The 16335-nt window shown below is 36.0% G+C and overlaps 1 protein-coding gene across 1 annotated transcript in view; it reads left to right on the forward strand.

Annotated features, from left to right (window-relative positions):
* The window catches only part of LOC104532470 (hippocampus abundant transcript-like protein 1), a 21258-nt gene extending 6127 nt beyond the window's left edge, over positions 1–15131 (forward strand). Inside the window, exons 3-11 of the mRNA XM_010177695.1 lie at positions 109–236; positions 959–1073; positions 2901–3119; positions 3754–3867; positions 4430–4501; positions 6294–6406; positions 7293–7390; positions 9210–9367; positions 14928–15131. Of these exons, the coding sequence (XP_010175997.1) occupies positions 109–236; positions 959–1073; positions 2901–3119; positions 3754–3867; positions 4430–4501; positions 6294–6406; positions 7293–7390; positions 9210–9367; positions 14928–15131 (1221 nt within the window). The remainder of the gene's footprint in view (positions 1–108; positions 237–958; positions 1074–2900; positions 3120–3753; positions 3868–4429; positions 4502–6293; positions 6407–7292; positions 7391–9209; positions 9368–14927) is intronic.
* Positions 15132–16335: the final 1204 nt, after the last annotated feature.

Genomic DNA, 16335 nt, shown 5'->3' on the forward strand with positions numbered 1-16335 from the left:
GTGTTTAATTTCAAATCAAATTACAATTTTAGTCCCTTTTTATATTGTGGTAAAGTGAAACTTGGAAATGTAAATATAGACATATTAATTGTTTTTCTTCTGTCACAGGGTTTTTTGTCCTTTCTCAGTGCTCCACTAATAGGTGCTCTATCAGATGCATGGGGAAGAAAATCTTTTCTTCTTCTTACAGTTTTCTTCACCTGTGCCCCAATTCCATTAATGAGAATAAGTCCATGGTAAGTGGTAGATGGTAGTAGCAAGCATGTCAGTACGGCAGAAATTCAATCAGAGAAGTGGTTTGGGGAAGTGGGAGAGGGACAATAAGACAAGAAGAAAGCCACTTTTCTTTCAAGGTGTGATGGCATTGTTCTGGAGCTTTTCTTTTTGAGAAGTGTTAAAAACTGCATATTTTGAAAGTATGAATTATGGAATGTGGTTTAGCAACTGTATTCACACAAGTATAACAGTAATAGAAATGGTTTGGTAGCCCTGTCTAACTCAGTTTTGAGCTCCGCTGTTATTTTTTTTCCCCTGAGGACTGACAGTGCTGTAATAAACATATTTTTAAAGCTAAATGAACCTTAGAATTTATTGAACACAAAAAAATGTAATTACTATTAACGAGGTCTTTTAATTTGATTAGGCAACTTTGAAGTCTTAACTGAGTGGAATTGACTTGGTTTCAGTTTCATTTACATTCGTAGTGAAACTTGAGAGGATTACGAAAGAACTTTGTATAGACTGATACTTTATTCCTTAGCTGGTTAAGAAACTGAGTTCTAAAATACGCTATGTTCCAATACTTAAGTGAGACTGCGCAGTCATTCATCTCCAGTAAAGCTCTATGCTAGTTCTTGAGGAACATTTCTCATAGCTTAAATACAGACTTGCTTGATTAGTAAGAGAAGAGCAAGAGGTCTTAGCTTAAACTTTCTAATTGTTGCTTTTAAATCATTAGGTGGTACTTCGCTATGATTTCGGTATCTGGAATCTTTTCTGTTACCTTTTCTGTAATATTTGCCTATGTAGCTGATGTAACACAAGAACATGAAAGAATTACAGCCTATGGACTGGTAAGATATGCTAAACTTGGAGAAAAGGTCAGATTATGACCTTTGTATTGAACTTGTGTTTTGATGCACAGATTGTTTCCTGATTAATATAATGAGGTTGATAGGGAAAAGAATGAACCATGCATCAAGGCACTGAGTTAGAGGTTGAGAAATTTAAATTAGACTTTTTACTGCTGCACAGACTGCTCTGTGCTCATAGGAACAGAATAAGAATTTGACAACTTTGCTTGCATAAAAGGGCATGTGTAACAAAACGTTTTAAGTTTCACAGGCAGAACAAGAAATGTTGTTAAAGGCGATGGAAGTTATTTAATACTTGATCTGGCAATAATTTTCTGTCACCTGTATACTGGACTTTTAAATTATGTGATTTCTTTCTAGTAGAGAATGGCTTTTCTAATAGTCAAAACAGGCAGGAAGGATGAAAATGCATAATGCAGTGTTTTTAGTAACTTAATTGTGACCTTTCTCAATTAGTAGGAGAAGAGGAAAATATTTCATTTAGTGTAAACTATCCATTCCGCTAATAATATAATTCCTGCTTAATTTGCTTTCCTGAATATCTGTATTGGTTTAGGTTTTGGAGGCCCATTAGCAGAAAGTGTTAGCCTTTGAATGTCATTTATCCTTTCATCCTCTCTGCATCTGTTTTCACTATACAGATATTAATGGACTTGATTTTTGTCTGACTCTACTGTACTTTGGGCTGTTAAAGTTTACCTTTATTTTTTTCCTTAGATGTTGATTTAACAGTTGAGAAAATAAGAGACTTAGTTCTCTTGAACAAAACTTGTGTGTATTGTAGCAGAGCACAAAGCAGGTTTAAAAGTTCTGGAATTTCTACTTTATTTCTCCTGCCTATAAAGAGGAATATAAGTCTATTTGGACTATATATTTGCCTGCCTTCAAACAGTTTTTTGTTAACAGAAACAGCTTGATCTAAAATTCTGTAAAATGATAGACAGTAGTGCAGTTGTTTTGAGTGAGGTCTGTATCTCTTTCTAATTAGTTTGTTTCTTATACCTTTTCCTTAGAATTTTTTCTAGCTTGGTAAAAGGTGAATTTCTAGCTTGTGTTCTTATTTATTCTATAAAGTAGTTATGCAGAGTGTTTTTATTCTGGAGTCTGGAAAAGAGTAGTAATTAAAAATAAATCAACCTACCTACCTTTATTCTAACTTTTTCTTATGGTTTTTATAGTGAAATATAACTACAGCACTTGATTTTTCATCATGTTCTGCTGTACATGAATAAATTAAGTGATCTGTTCATAGCTGCGTGTCACTACAATATAATATGAAGCAATACACTTGTTGAAGTTGTTGTCATAGCTAATGATTTCCTAGTTTGCTGTGCTATCCAGTAGTGCTATGTATTTAAAATACAAACCATTAACAAAGGCATTATTTATTACTGTGTGTATTACTTGGGGTACTGAGGCTCAGGTTGATTTAGGCAGGCATTAAATGAACTGACAACTATTTCAGTGAAATCTCATCAAATTCATAATTGTAAAACAAATTGCAATTTAGTCTATTTTAAAGTAAGAGCTGTTTTCTTTTGAGCTAAACTATCTTTGACTGCAAATCTTGTCTCGTATGTTACGCTGTGGAGGATGTCGGAGAAACTTTATTTGGACCCATATTTACTGTCATAAATTTTTCACTTTTTTTAAATTCACTTAAGTTTTGACTGATTTTTTTTTTTTTTTTTTTTTTTTTTAAATCACACTTCTGGGGAGCAGTGGTGGTGTTAAGCAAGTTACTTCATTTTTCTGCAGTGGCAGAATAACGACTTTGAAAAGTTTGTAAACTGTTCTTGTTCACAGGTATCTGCCACCTTTGCAGCAAGTTTGGTAACTAGTCCTGCCATTGGAGCATACCTCTCTGCTAGCTACGGGGATAACCTTGTCGTAATAGTGGCCACATTGGTGGCTGTCGTGGACATCTGCTTCATCCTGATAGCTGTACCAGAGTCTCTACCAGAAAAGATGAGACCTGCTTCATGGGGAGCTTCTATATCATGGGAACAAGCAGACCCTTTTGCAGTAAGATACACTTCAATAAGTAATTAGCAAATAATTGATAATTAGTTAATAATAATAATGAATTGCATTGTGTAAGCTTGATAAATATTTAATCATATTGGTAGTTTGACTATTCAGTGTACCACAATCTCTGTTCTCTGCTCTTGCATGAAAAGATCTGTCTACATTTAAAAACAAAAACTAACCCAAACTTTGTGGATTAAACGATTCTTGAATTGGAAACAACTGGAAGAGAAACAGTTATAATGAGGCTATATTATTTGCTAGCATCTTTCAGAACAGCTTATTATGGAGATCAATTAGGAGGTATTATGCATTTCCCTAAATATTACATGGTGCTGTTTTCAGTGAATACTTGTAATTTGGCACGGAACATTAGCTTCAAAAATCAAAGGGAAACTTTGCAGAAGAATCAGATACCACAAACTTTATATAACAGGGGATTGTTTCTAATTTAATGTTCAGCTTAACTGTTTCCATGTGTGATTTTTTTTTTTACTTGGTAAAAAAAACCCACATGGGTTTTTTTACATGGGTAAAAATGGGTTTTAAAAAAGTGAATCTGCCTTCTGCTTTCATTAGACTTAATATAAAAGTTCCCACACACACGCTTGTTTGTTTCTTTGTTTTGCAGTCTCTGAAGAAGGTTAGAAAAGATTCTACAGTTCTCCCGATCTGCATGACAGTGTTTCTTTCCTATCTGCCGGAGGCTGGCCAGTATTCTAGCTTTTTTCTGTACTTACGACAGGTAAATGTTGGTGTCTTCGCATCTTACTAAAGGTGTTTAAATAAGTATTCCCTAAAACCTGTTTCTTGTTGAAGACTTGGCTCAGAAAGCTGCTTTCTGGCAAAATACATATTTTTAAAAAAATAAAGGCAGGATACTTTGCTAAGCCAAGAACTTAGTAACACTTGACTCCTGATGCATCGGCTCTGCCATACCTGAAGGGTGTCTTCATAAAGTTAAGCAGACCTTTGTTCCATTCAGTGCAACAGTTTGTGTTTCATGGTGGGATCTGGCCTGTTGAAGAGCTATTGTGTCTGTGGGAAGGGACAGAGAACTTCAGCTTCTAGATACGTGACTTCCTCTGTCTCCCCTTTTTTAAGGCAGGGTTTGGTTTTTTTTTTTTCTTGTGTGGATTTCTTGGCAAGAAGTTGAGTTAAAGATTATTCTTGGAAGTGGATGCTTCTTGTATGGATTTAGTTTATAAGCAGGGATCAGTGTTTCCTTTGAAGAAGTTATCTCTTTGCTAGTGATTGTCCTGGATTGTGTTTGGCATTTGTTTTATGCATTTTCTGTTTTTCTTCAGATTATAGGTTTTGGATCTGCTAGCATTGCAGCGTTTATAGCTGTGGTAGGCATTCTGTCTATAGTAGCTCAGGTAAGCTTTATTCTTTTTAATGTTTTGTTAAACAGTACAAACTGAATGCTGAGGCACACTGTTCTGATTATTAAGCTTGTCTATAAACTTCCTACATGCTCTAAAATGCCACTGTATCTTGCATTCACTAAAGCTTATGTTCATTTATAGTCTGTGTAAATGTCTTGCTTTAAAACTGCTTTCCTTAGAAATACTGGACCTGGGCATCAGAAGACAAAACTAAAATTTGCTAACCTTGTATCAGTAAATTTACTGGAACACTGGCTGTAAATGATTAAAATTCTATAGGAAATTGGTTACTTAATGCAAGGCCTTCTGAAAGGGAAATGTGTGATTTATTTTAAGCAAGAGTCATTCTACTTACACGTACTTGTTTGACTCATGCTATTTAACTTGAGTGCAAACAATGCAGATATTGACATGGTCTGTCTGGTGTTACTTAGACTCGGCATAGAGGCTGAGGAACTGTGAGGCCTTGGTATATTGCTTTCATACCTCTTAATTGGTGTGAAATAGTGAGCTGTTTTTTGAATAGGTCCTTTATGCCTTTTAGAAATCAAACAGTTTTTATGATGTGATCTTTGGTATCTTTATGTGTACAGTTTTGTCTTCTTGTTGTGAAAACAGGAAGAGGAATGGCACGTACAATTTGCTGTAACTTTGTTGCCATCCTTAGCAGAGTAGAGGTCTTACTGTTTTCATGTAAACAACATGTTCCTCAGCGTTTATAAGTTTTACTGGTGTCAGTTGTGTCCTTCATTATCAACACAAGTCATTATTTTCATCCTTGCTCTGTGGTTTGTTCTAGTGCTTTTATGTGCACTCACATTTACCAATCACTTTATTCAGACCAGTATTTTTGTGAAAAATCTCTAAAATGGCTACTCTTATGGTTCATAATTTTCAGTGTTAAAATGAGGAACTGGTTCCTTTTCTCTGAGTTTTTGCTGATGCATTGCTGAGTTTCTCATCTTAAAGAAAAACGTGTGCTCTGTTAACTGAGTGAGTTTGTCCCTTTGAACTTTGCCTTACTAGGAACAGTGTGCTTCTTCCCTTGAGTGAAATGGTGTTGTATCTGAATTGGGACCTCCCTCCCTCTCAGCAGTAACACTTTCAGCATTTGAAAAACAGTGGTCTTCCTTTAGGATTATTTTCCACGTGCAAATAAAAAGGTCATATGAGTGGTGTAAAGAGTCAGCAGAAATTGTAATTAAAGATTACTAGGAATTGGCCTGAGCCGAATTTCAGTGCATGTGGTAAAGTTGGAAAAGCAGCAGGATTTACTTGTTGGTTTTAATTGTAAATTTGGATAGTAATTCACCTGACATAAAAAGACTACTTTCTTTTTTTTTTTTTTTCCTGAGCTAACAGTCTTTTTTTCTCTAGTATTTGTAGATACTGGTAAACTCAACCCATGTCCAGCCTGTACTGTCTTAACTTGGCACTAACATTTATTGTGGAACTCCCTAATCTGTAGTGAAACAGAACTTTAGAGGTGGAAATGAAAGCCTGTTTACAGCAGAAACAGACACTGAGATATTATGGCCATAGAGAGGGCAATACATACATTTCTCAATACCCTGAAGTAGAAAGTCCTTGATAGTTAAGAATGTCTCTACATCGGATGTTAATATGACTAGTCTGCACTTTGGACTTAATACAGAGGAAGTAAGAACACAAATAGTGTGAAGTTCCTCAGGAGCTGAAAAGTATTTTGAATTACTTTGTGTAGAAGGGCAAATTAGGTTTAGCTTTTTAAAATAACTTTTGGATGAACCAATTTCTCTTGCAGACTGTGTTTCTCGGTATCTTGATGAGGTCGATAGGGAACAAAAATACAGTTCTCCTTGGCCTTGGCTTTCAGATCCTTCAGTTGGCTTGGTATGGTTTTGGATCTCAGTCTTGGTAAGCACTAAAAATGTTTTTTCCAAGAAATTCTACGACTTAGTAGTTCTGTCATCATGAGTATTTACAGGTTCTGTGAATTAAGCATTCTCCTTTGCCTTACGCTACCAAAGTTTGGTCTGTGTGTTGGACATTTAGGAATGATAGAATTTTCCATGTATATAGTGTAAGTTGCAGACTAACAACGCTTTTGAAAAACAAGTCTTTGCACCATTTTGGTCCACTGAGTTTTATGTCTACAAATGTCATTAAAACTTTTTCTTAAACTCACAAGCTGGTAAGTAATATGTTCCCTAGAACAGTAATTTCACTAGATCCACTCTATCAGCTACTGGATCTCTACCTTTTTCTTATTATCTAACATGTCATTCTCTTACTATATTTGGTCCTGCTAACTCTCTAGAGCTTCTTCTGTTGGAAAAACTAAGTAAAGTGAACTAGAACCATAAGCTGAAACAGCTTTTTCTTTACAAACTTTGTGCTACTGCAGTGATGAATGCTTGTTCTTTATCAGAGCACTTCCTAGTGAGTTATACAAGCTAGAGAACTGCCTCACTGGGACACCCTGGGAAATTGTTCCCTAGTACAGCCTTTGGAAAGGGAAAGCCCGTGCATCACTTCACTCCCACTCTCTTCTTTCCCTCTGCTGTAATAGCTAATGTAGAATCAAATGCGCTTCTGTTCCAACAAGCTCAGGGTAGTTTGTGGGAGGGGAGGGGAAGGTGGCCCTGACCAGATAATTTACAGTCTTTAGGTATTTTAATAAGAGCACTTTTGGAAGGGCACTAAGCCTTAAATGAGGCTACACTTGTGGCCCTTTTTTGGGGGATAGGGACCAGTTATATGGGCAGCCTCATGTTTGATTCAAATTATGTGTTTAACACAGGATGATGTGGGCAGCAGGAGCTGTTGCAGCGATGTCAAGCATTACATTCCCAGCAATCAGTGCTCTGGTTTCACGAAATGCAGAATCGGATCAACAAGGTGAGTATTGAATGAATTTCTGTTTCAGCATCAGACTACTTTAATGGATGACCCTTCTGTCTAGAAATCAGAATACTTACCTAGGTATACTTTTCAAATATGTTAATGAGTATTGAGTTTCTTTGGTAGCAGCTGTGGAAGTCTGCTAATCTATGCAGAGAGGAAGGAGGTACACAAATTTATCAAATTTGCAATTCAAAATATAGTTTCTGTCTGACTACTTTGAGCTTCCTGTAAAAGTACTACAAAAGCAACAAATGGATGTGGTTAACTTTCATGTTTTTTCCTTCCTCTTTTTTTCAATTAAAAGTAATATTCTCTAAGTAGATAGTGAGGATTAATGTAATAATACCTTCTTTTTAACAGAAACTAAAACCACATTTTACTAGATTAAAATAAGCCTATACAAGAAGCTCTGTTCTGTGTGGAAAAGTTGGCCCTATTTGCTATAATACCTCAGATTTTAAAGAAAGAGAAAAGGAAGCTTAAGTAAATAGTTGATCTGAGAAGACAAAATAAATTCATTGGCTTTTATGTGAAGGGGAAAGAGCAATCAGAAATAACTCTTCGTTTAAAATTAAGTGAGGGAAGGAGTCATTACAAAGTATTAACATTGGTGTATAATAACTGAATTTAGTGTTCTCTTAAAAAAAAAATCCTGTGCATATAAATCATAAGTATCACTCTGGCTTTAACATTGTACAAGTTGAAGTTAGGTAAGTACAGTTAATATGAGAGGTACCAAGGAGGTGTAGTCCTAGGAGGCAGATTTCTATTGAGTTTGAAAGGTGCAAAAGAGTTACATGGCTTTTTTTTATCTCCCCCATTTTTGTTTCTATTACAGACATTTAGAAGGGTTTTAAAAGACTTGTTTTCTACTTATGTCATGAAATGAATAGTTTAATTAAGTTGACATAAGTCATTGATCTTTCATTTTGCATAGAGGAAAATACTACTGATAGCTCAGGCATAAAATAGTTTCTAGAGTGAAGTTTTATCACCTGGTGGCATGAAGATTTTAAGCTTAAATGTCAACATAGGAAGAAAAACAGATAGCTTTATTTTTGGCATGTTTTCTTTCCTTCCATTTTACAAGTTACTGCCTCAAGGAGGAAGGGGATACCCAAACTACTAATACTGTAAAAATAGTCTTCTGTAGAATCTTAATCTGTAGGATTGTCTAGAAAACTTTTTACGCTGTTGTCACAATCACTTAATGAAGTTGAAACAGAAATACACTCATAGTATTTTAATTACTCAGTTCTTGAAAGTAATCTAATGTACAACTGCAGCCAATCTAGTATTGTGAATTTACTTCAGTACGACTGAATTTACTGCCTCAAATAAGTTATTTGGTACTTAAATCCTGGTTTTTAAACTGGTGAAGGGAAGAAAGCTGTTACAGCTTGTGCATATTTTGCCAATAACAACCTGTAACACAAAGATATATTACTCTAAATTTCACTTGAAAAAGTTGAGTAGGTACCACAATTAACCTCTGCTTTCTTCATTGTAGGCTTTGAATGAGAGTACAAGAGCTCTAATACAGAAAATTACTTGCACATAAATTCAGTCACTTGTATTCAAAACTCATATTGCCTCCAGTAGCATGAAAGTACAGAACTACGGTCACGCAGAGGATTATTTTAATCCAGGAAAGTTGTCTTCAATGTATTTTACGATACAGTATGTAGAGATAGTTACGAGATGCGCTATTTTGGAACAGCCAGTAGAATACACTCAGAGCTGTAGTCTCTGAATGTTTTATACTTGATTTAAAAAAAACCCCAAAAACCTACTTTTTTTTTTTTTTCATTAGGTGTGGTCCAAGGAATCATAACTGGAATAAGAGGTCTGTGCAATGGCCTGGGACCAGCACTGTATGGCTTTATTTTCTTTCTTTTTCATGTGGAGCTTAATGAATTGCCACCTGATCAGGCTTCTGGGAAAAAAGCAATGCAAGATCCCATTGATGAGGTAAGTTTAAAATTTGTTGTGAAGTTTGCAGCATAGAACTCATTAGGGTAAAAATCTATCATTTTTGGTTGATTTAAAATCTTGACATCTACTTCCGGAACTACTTAATTCTTACTTGTCAGCTCTATTGAAATATTAAAATAGCTCATAATCTATTAGTAGCAAGTAGTAGCAAGTTTTATTTCTATATTTTCTTTTAACCAGTTAACTTCTTTTGATGTAAATCTACTCAAAACACAACTGTAGTCCCAAATTACAGTGAAACATTAAATTTTGACAACAGGAGGGACATTTTTAGTAACTCACTAAATTTTAACAAGTTTATCTTTGAACATCACAGCAATAGGTTATTTATTCATGTATACAGTAATTCAGTATGCAGTTGAGATAGGTTTGTTGTGGGTTTTTTTTTCTTTGTTTGTTTGTTTGTTTTTATTCAATAGCAATAATAATGCTGTCCATCATCTTTCCTGACCTCTATGAAATTTGAGGGGCAGGGGAGAAGTGAATCCTATTCAACATTTCTTTGGAGCTCCCATCAGTCTTTTCTTGTACACCTTCCATCTTTGTTTCAGGTCTGTGTTTTTGTCTGCTTTGTTCTTTCCTAATTTGACTTCCAAAATATATGCTTACCAGAGTTTGGAGAATCTTATGGACCCTTTTTTCTTTCTGTCTTGATTGCTCTGACCTCTTCAGCTACAATTTCATTTTTCAAAATACTAAGAATGAATTTTTCAGAGAGCTGATGATCTCTTAGCTTGTCATTAAGCTGGTTAAGAAAGACAACAGATTAGCTGAATATATAAATAACTGGTGGCTGCCACTTTGAAAACATCTGTTTGTTCATTCCCCAGTCTGTGCATCTTTCCAGGTATTAACTGTAACCAATGCTTTAACATATGCTCACTGCTGTGCCTATGGCGAGATGGTCCACAATTTGCTGAAGCAAACTGAGCAGAGTTTGAGTAGGATGGCAAAGACACACTTTTTGTTGTGGAAAAAGGAAACTGTAGTAAAATATGGGAAAACCTTTATAATCTTTGTATCAGATTTTCAAGAGCTTTGCCATAGTTCTAAATTAAAAGTTAAAATTTTGCTCTTGAACTTGGTTATTTAAAGCATTGAATCACATAAGCTTTTCTTGGCAGCAGAGAGTGTGTTGGCTTTTTGACCTTGTATACACATTTCTGTTACAAGTAACGTCAGTATGTTCTGTTACTTTAAGAATATCCAGGTAATTTTTTTGGGTTGAAGTAGCCCAGATGTATTACAGTGGAGCAACTGACTGTTCCAGTAAGTTATAAATTTGTCAAAACTTCTCTTGCGGAATTTTCTAAAGCTTTTGGTAGGAGAAATTCCTGTGCTGAAGCCTAATTTGTGAGCTTCTTTATAAAATAATTATTTTCCTAAGCTGTAAGTGTAAATTAAACCATCATTTCAGATGTCCTTGTTTTTTTGAAAACCTGCTTGATAAATAAGCAGACATTTTTTAGTTAGCAGTTGTTACGATCCACTGTTAGGCAGAACAGTTTGGCAGAAGTTAAGCCCCCTTGCTTTCCAGCTGACCTCACATTGTTCTGGGGGGCTAGGGGTGGCTAGGCCTAACTCCTGAGTGATGTCCAATTAGATATTTTATCATGAGTAGGTTCTCTGTATTCTCGAGAACAGAATTAAAACTCAAAACGGAGTCAGGTGCCAAGTCATTTTATTTGGCGCACAACAAGTATGCACAAGGAAAGGGAGAGAGAGATAGAAAAGAGTGGGAAAGGGAGAGGGAGGGGTGGAGTGGTGGGAGGGGTGGAGTGGTGGGAGGGGGTGCGATACATCTTCAATACATGTTCTGGTGGGAGAACATCCTCTCCTGGTTTTCGCTGTTCTCGCCCGTTCGCAGGGTTGTCTCATTAATGGCACAGTCAATGAGTTCTTTGCATACCTGCGCCTCCCACTCGGCGGTGGGGTGCATTCCCTGTACTGTCTCTCCAGCGTCCTCAAGTGTTCTGAAGGGTCTCAGCCCGGCCACGTACTGTTCTTTAGTCGACCCTAGGCCCGGGGGCATGTGCAGAGGATGTGGGCTGTGTTCTCTGAGACCACAGAATGTATACATTTCCGGACGGGTGGGGCTCACTCGGTTGTCATGGTGATGGGGTTTCCGTGATGGGGTGTCAGTTCTGCTGACAATGTTGAGACATCTCTAGTCCCTTACAGCAGTACAGCAAAATCAGTAAGTATTTGCATAACTGATATACAAAGGCTTAAACCATAGGCCTTGAACCAGAGTTGACTTTTGAGTGAACTTCCCAACCTGTATCACATCAGCATGAAATATGACTGTGAGACTTTCCCTCCTACAATTAAAAGCCAGATGCATTCTACCAAAACATGAGCTTCCTGGATGAGTCCCGGATCCTCTCTGGATCTGGGATGTGCCTGGGTGAAGCGAAACCAGCCCACTAGATGTTACTGTGCCTTTCTCACTACTTAATTTGTTTGTTAGATTGTATAAAAGCAGGACCCTCTCACAGCGAAGATGGAGACCTCACCTACAAGTGGACGCACTGTGTAGGATTTCCCAATTGCCAGGAAAGGTTCTCAGATCCTTCGCTGTGACAGGAGCTCCCTAGCTGGAGCACAGATGTGGATGATGGTGAAGTGTTTGGGCAATTGGCAATGTATTTTTTGTAATCACTCTAGTTAACCTATGTAGTAATGATTAGGTGTGTTATCCTGCTTATCTTTGCACCTTGCTTATTCTTTTTTTGTCCCCCCTCCCTGCTTTAAACTAAAGTAAAAAAAGTTTGTTTTTGTTTTCAACTTCGTGTCTGTGTCCTTTTTGCTAACCCTGTCAATTGGCAAAACAATAACTAAGTTTTCTTGTTACTCTAATTTCAGTGGGACAACTTGTATGTTTGATTATAATATCAATATTACTCATAAGCTTTTTAAAATATCTGTAATTACATCTCTCCGTGTTAGTAGTTACCAGGCACCTAACACCTAAGAACTATAATTCAGGAAAATAACAATAAATTTTTTTTCCTAGTAATTCTTGTGCTCAAGTCCAATATAACAGTGGGAGAGAACTCTGCAGTTTAAATATTATATAGCTTTAAAAATTACTCTTAAGTAAAATGAGTGGAAGTGAAACAAGGAAATAAGGAAATGTGTACAAGCCTAGCTTACAACACTAGCCACTAGTAGCTTGGATTTGCAAGGCCCAAGTGCAAGCTAGCTGTCTCTTGGTTTTGTTCAGTGTTTGTATTGATACCTAGGAGTTGCTGTACAGATATATGTAGCTTGAAAAATGTTTTATTGATTTTATTAAATGCTAATAGAAGTTCAGTAAGAAGCATTTTAATAACAAGTTTAAATGGTCAAGTGCCATGATTTAAAAAGTTTGTGGAACTGCAGTTAACTGATGTGTTTTAGTCTGCGACAACCATTGTTAATTTTATTTATTTTTTATTTTATTTTATTTTTTTACACTTAAGCTTGTATTCTATCCCTGCTTGTGAAATTTAATGAGTCTAAGGCACTCAATTGAGAATACACGGTTACTGTGCTGAACCTTGATCAAACCCAGTGTGCTGTCAAGGTGAATTAAAAACCTTTTGTTTCCACTACTGTAATACCGGGTGTTACTGCAACTACAGGAAATAGGTTATTTATATAGGTATTGTTAAACTTATTAGTGTGAAGAATAGATTTATGTAACTTTTGACACATTTTACTTTGAGAAAAAGTTGTCTTGTCCCATTAAAATTAAACCACATTTAAGTTTAACTTAACTAATTAAAGCTGATTATCGTCATAATTTAGTATTATACCTTTCAGATATAAAATCTTCTGTGTTCACTGGTGGACAGAGTGCTAAAATAAATTGTTAGATACAATGGTTTTGTAAACTTTCATATTCAAGCAGTGGTGGCCAAAAAGTATGGGTGCAAATTTCAGTTATTTAACTTGTAAATTGAGGGAAGTACACCCTTGTGGTAATTTCTGGTGTTTTTTTAAACAAGTTGAACTTTTTTTTTTTTCTTGACTTAATTAATTTCTGTCACTCTAGAAGGCTTAATAGGATATTACTGACTATCACTTTTTTTTTCTTATGGAAGTGGGAGAGCTGCAATGTTACCGTAGGTCACACCTGTGATTCTCTTACATCACAGAAAAGATCTGATGCACTTGTTCAAGAGATACTGTGTATCTGCTCTGCAGAGAGTAAATAGTAGAAGTGAAGCATATCTATCTTAATTCCCGTTTAAATAATTGTTTTCAAAACTGGGGAGCCTTGAGAGTGATGTTGCATTTTTATAATTATCCACAGAGAGCCCTTACAGCAAACTGTGCAGTCATAGCCTGTTTGGAGGGTAGTAACAACACTCGGCAGTGCGATGAGCAGGGACTGCTTTTCAAAATTTCTCTCTCCCTTCAGTTGAAACTGCAATAACAGAATCTTCAAAAGCTGCTCAGATAAATCATCTATTATACTACAAATGAGGATATTAATTTATTGAAGTTTATTACATTCTTTTAGTACTTGTGGGCTTAGCACCACTTGGAATATTTAAGTAATATAAATTCTGTTAATACGATTATATACGTCAAATTTAGAGACCATCAGCTGAAAAACTAGACCTCTGCTTGTAACAAAAGATGAAGCAAGGGAAATACCCTGTTACTGTGTGCTTAATTTGAGCTCACTTCCCACTTCATATTAGAATAACATCCTGCATTTCATTTGGTAGAAAAGTAGTGCACTGGATTGAGAAGTTTAATCTTCTGATTTTTATTTAGTTTTATTTGACAAAAATACAGAGAACTTATTTAGGACTGAAAAAAAAAAAATCTTTGGATTGCTGACACTTCCCTTTGTAGAGTTTTGTCATCAAACTTATCTGGTTTAAAATTAATATTATAACCTGTCTGGTGTTTGTTCTTAATTGTGGTTATGAAATGTGGATAAGCTGTATTAAAATAAACTGTTTAGAAGCAAGAGAGAAATCCAAATACCAAGTTAACATACATGCCAGCAACCTGTCTCTGCAGAGGGAACTGCACAGGTTGCTGTTACTTCCCTTACTCATATATTAAGTTTTTGGAGATGTTTGTTTATTTGGCTAACTTGATTCTAAAGTATGTCAGCCATGGAAGGAAGTGGAAAAAGTGAACTTAAGTTAAAGATTTATTGAGCATTTATACTTCTGGATGTCGAAACCTTACCCTGATAATCTTCAGAGTCTTGCTGATTTAACAGGCATGCTGCCTAAAGAAATAAAAATACAAAGAAGTATCTATTTATCTGCTGGACAGTCCTTTTGTTAGTAGACAGTTTTGTACATGCTTCTGATTTTCTAATCAATGTACAGATCAGGTGAGGGATTCTTACGGTTTGTAGATGCAGAAAATTCATGTTGCAGTGCACGTACGAACTTGTTCACATAAACTTTATGATCGTTTTAAATATGTCTCTGATTATCTCCTGCCTTAATGGTATAGTTCTTAACGCAGAAGTCAATGTCTAAAACTACATTAATTCTTTGATATGCTTTTTTGCCCACAGAGAGCAATCATTCCTGGTCCACCCTTCCTGATTGGAGCATGCATTGTTCTTTTGGCTTTTCTAGTCGCCTTATTTATTCCTGAGCACAGCAAAGCCAGCAGTACCAGGAAACACGGCAACAGCATCAGCGGTACTCTGAGTAACAACCTATACCGAAGTAGTGAAGAGGACATTGAACCGTTGCTGCAAGATAGCAGTGTATGAAAGCTAACTTCTGAGGAGACTGTGGAACAAATCCATGCACTGAATTGTGGCTCTGGAAGCTTGGTGGGATGTACAGAGTACCTGACCTCTGAAAGAAGTGCAGCTGTGTACAAGGGAAAGTCACATGCTATGATACTTGAGGTTGATACCACACTTGCAGGAGGGTTTGTTTAGCATGATTGGGTCACAACTAGGTGTGATTCCGCCCAATATTAGACTGCAGATGCTGTCAAATTCTGGTATTGGGTTGAAACCCAATTATACAGACATAATGGAATTTTTTTACAAGTTTGAATGTTCAATTCCCAAAGTTGTATGCAAAACAATCAGGTTTGAGGCAGAACAGTTTCTGCTACCACTGTTAAAGGTTGTGTTGCATTTCTTATGCCTTTTGTCTACATGTATGCCACATGTAGTCCTGATGATGTGAGAGGGACTGATCTATATAGTTCTGGTATCTGAAATATTGGCTATCAATAGAAGTAATAAAATTTCCTGAAGACAAATTCTCAAATATTATTTAGATCCTCAAGTATTATTTAATAATGAGAAGCCCAGTAGTTACCAGAAAGCATTGATGAAACTGAGGTGACTTCTGAAGGTGTATGATCACACATGACAGTCATTACCCATAAATGAAGGTCATACTGAATTCTTAAACCCACATTACAGAACAGTCAGTTCTGAGGAGTTAAAGCAAATCCAGATGACACTTGAGTGCACTGGTCACATTAATGATTTGCTGATAAAAAATAGAATTTTAATTGTAAAATAAGCAGCGTCAGAAATACAGACACTCCTGACTTCTGAGGCAGGAAAAACAGTGGGTGCCAGAGTAGTTTACATCAAGAAATAACGTGTATTTATTGCATTTTGTCACTTTATCTGCCATATGAAATAATCCTATTAATTCTTTTCACCCCTGCCTTAACTGCTACTTAGTGTTCAGTTGTTAAGCATATATAGCCTTCATATCACTCTTACCTGCTGAATCTCATGGATATATTCATATTAAATTTCCTCTCTAAAAGATGCTTTAAAGGAGTTATGAATGGCTACAAATGTGCTAATTTTAAGACACATTTTATGAAAAATACTCAGATTTATATGTATTTTGTTGCAGTGTAAATGGACTATTAAACCCAACTTTAATGAAGTACTCCTATGAATGTTTTATATATATGCAATATATGTAGATGTTTGT

Source organism: Antrostomus carolinensis, unplaced genomic scaffold (genome assembly GCF_000700745.2).
Source record: "Antrostomus carolinensis isolate BGI_N321 unplaced genomic scaffold, ASM70074v2 scaffold5051, whole genome shotgun sequence".
Classification (NCBI taxonomy): domain Eukaryota; kingdom Metazoa; phylum Chordata; class Aves; order Caprimulgiformes; family Caprimulgidae; genus Antrostomus; species Antrostomus carolinensis.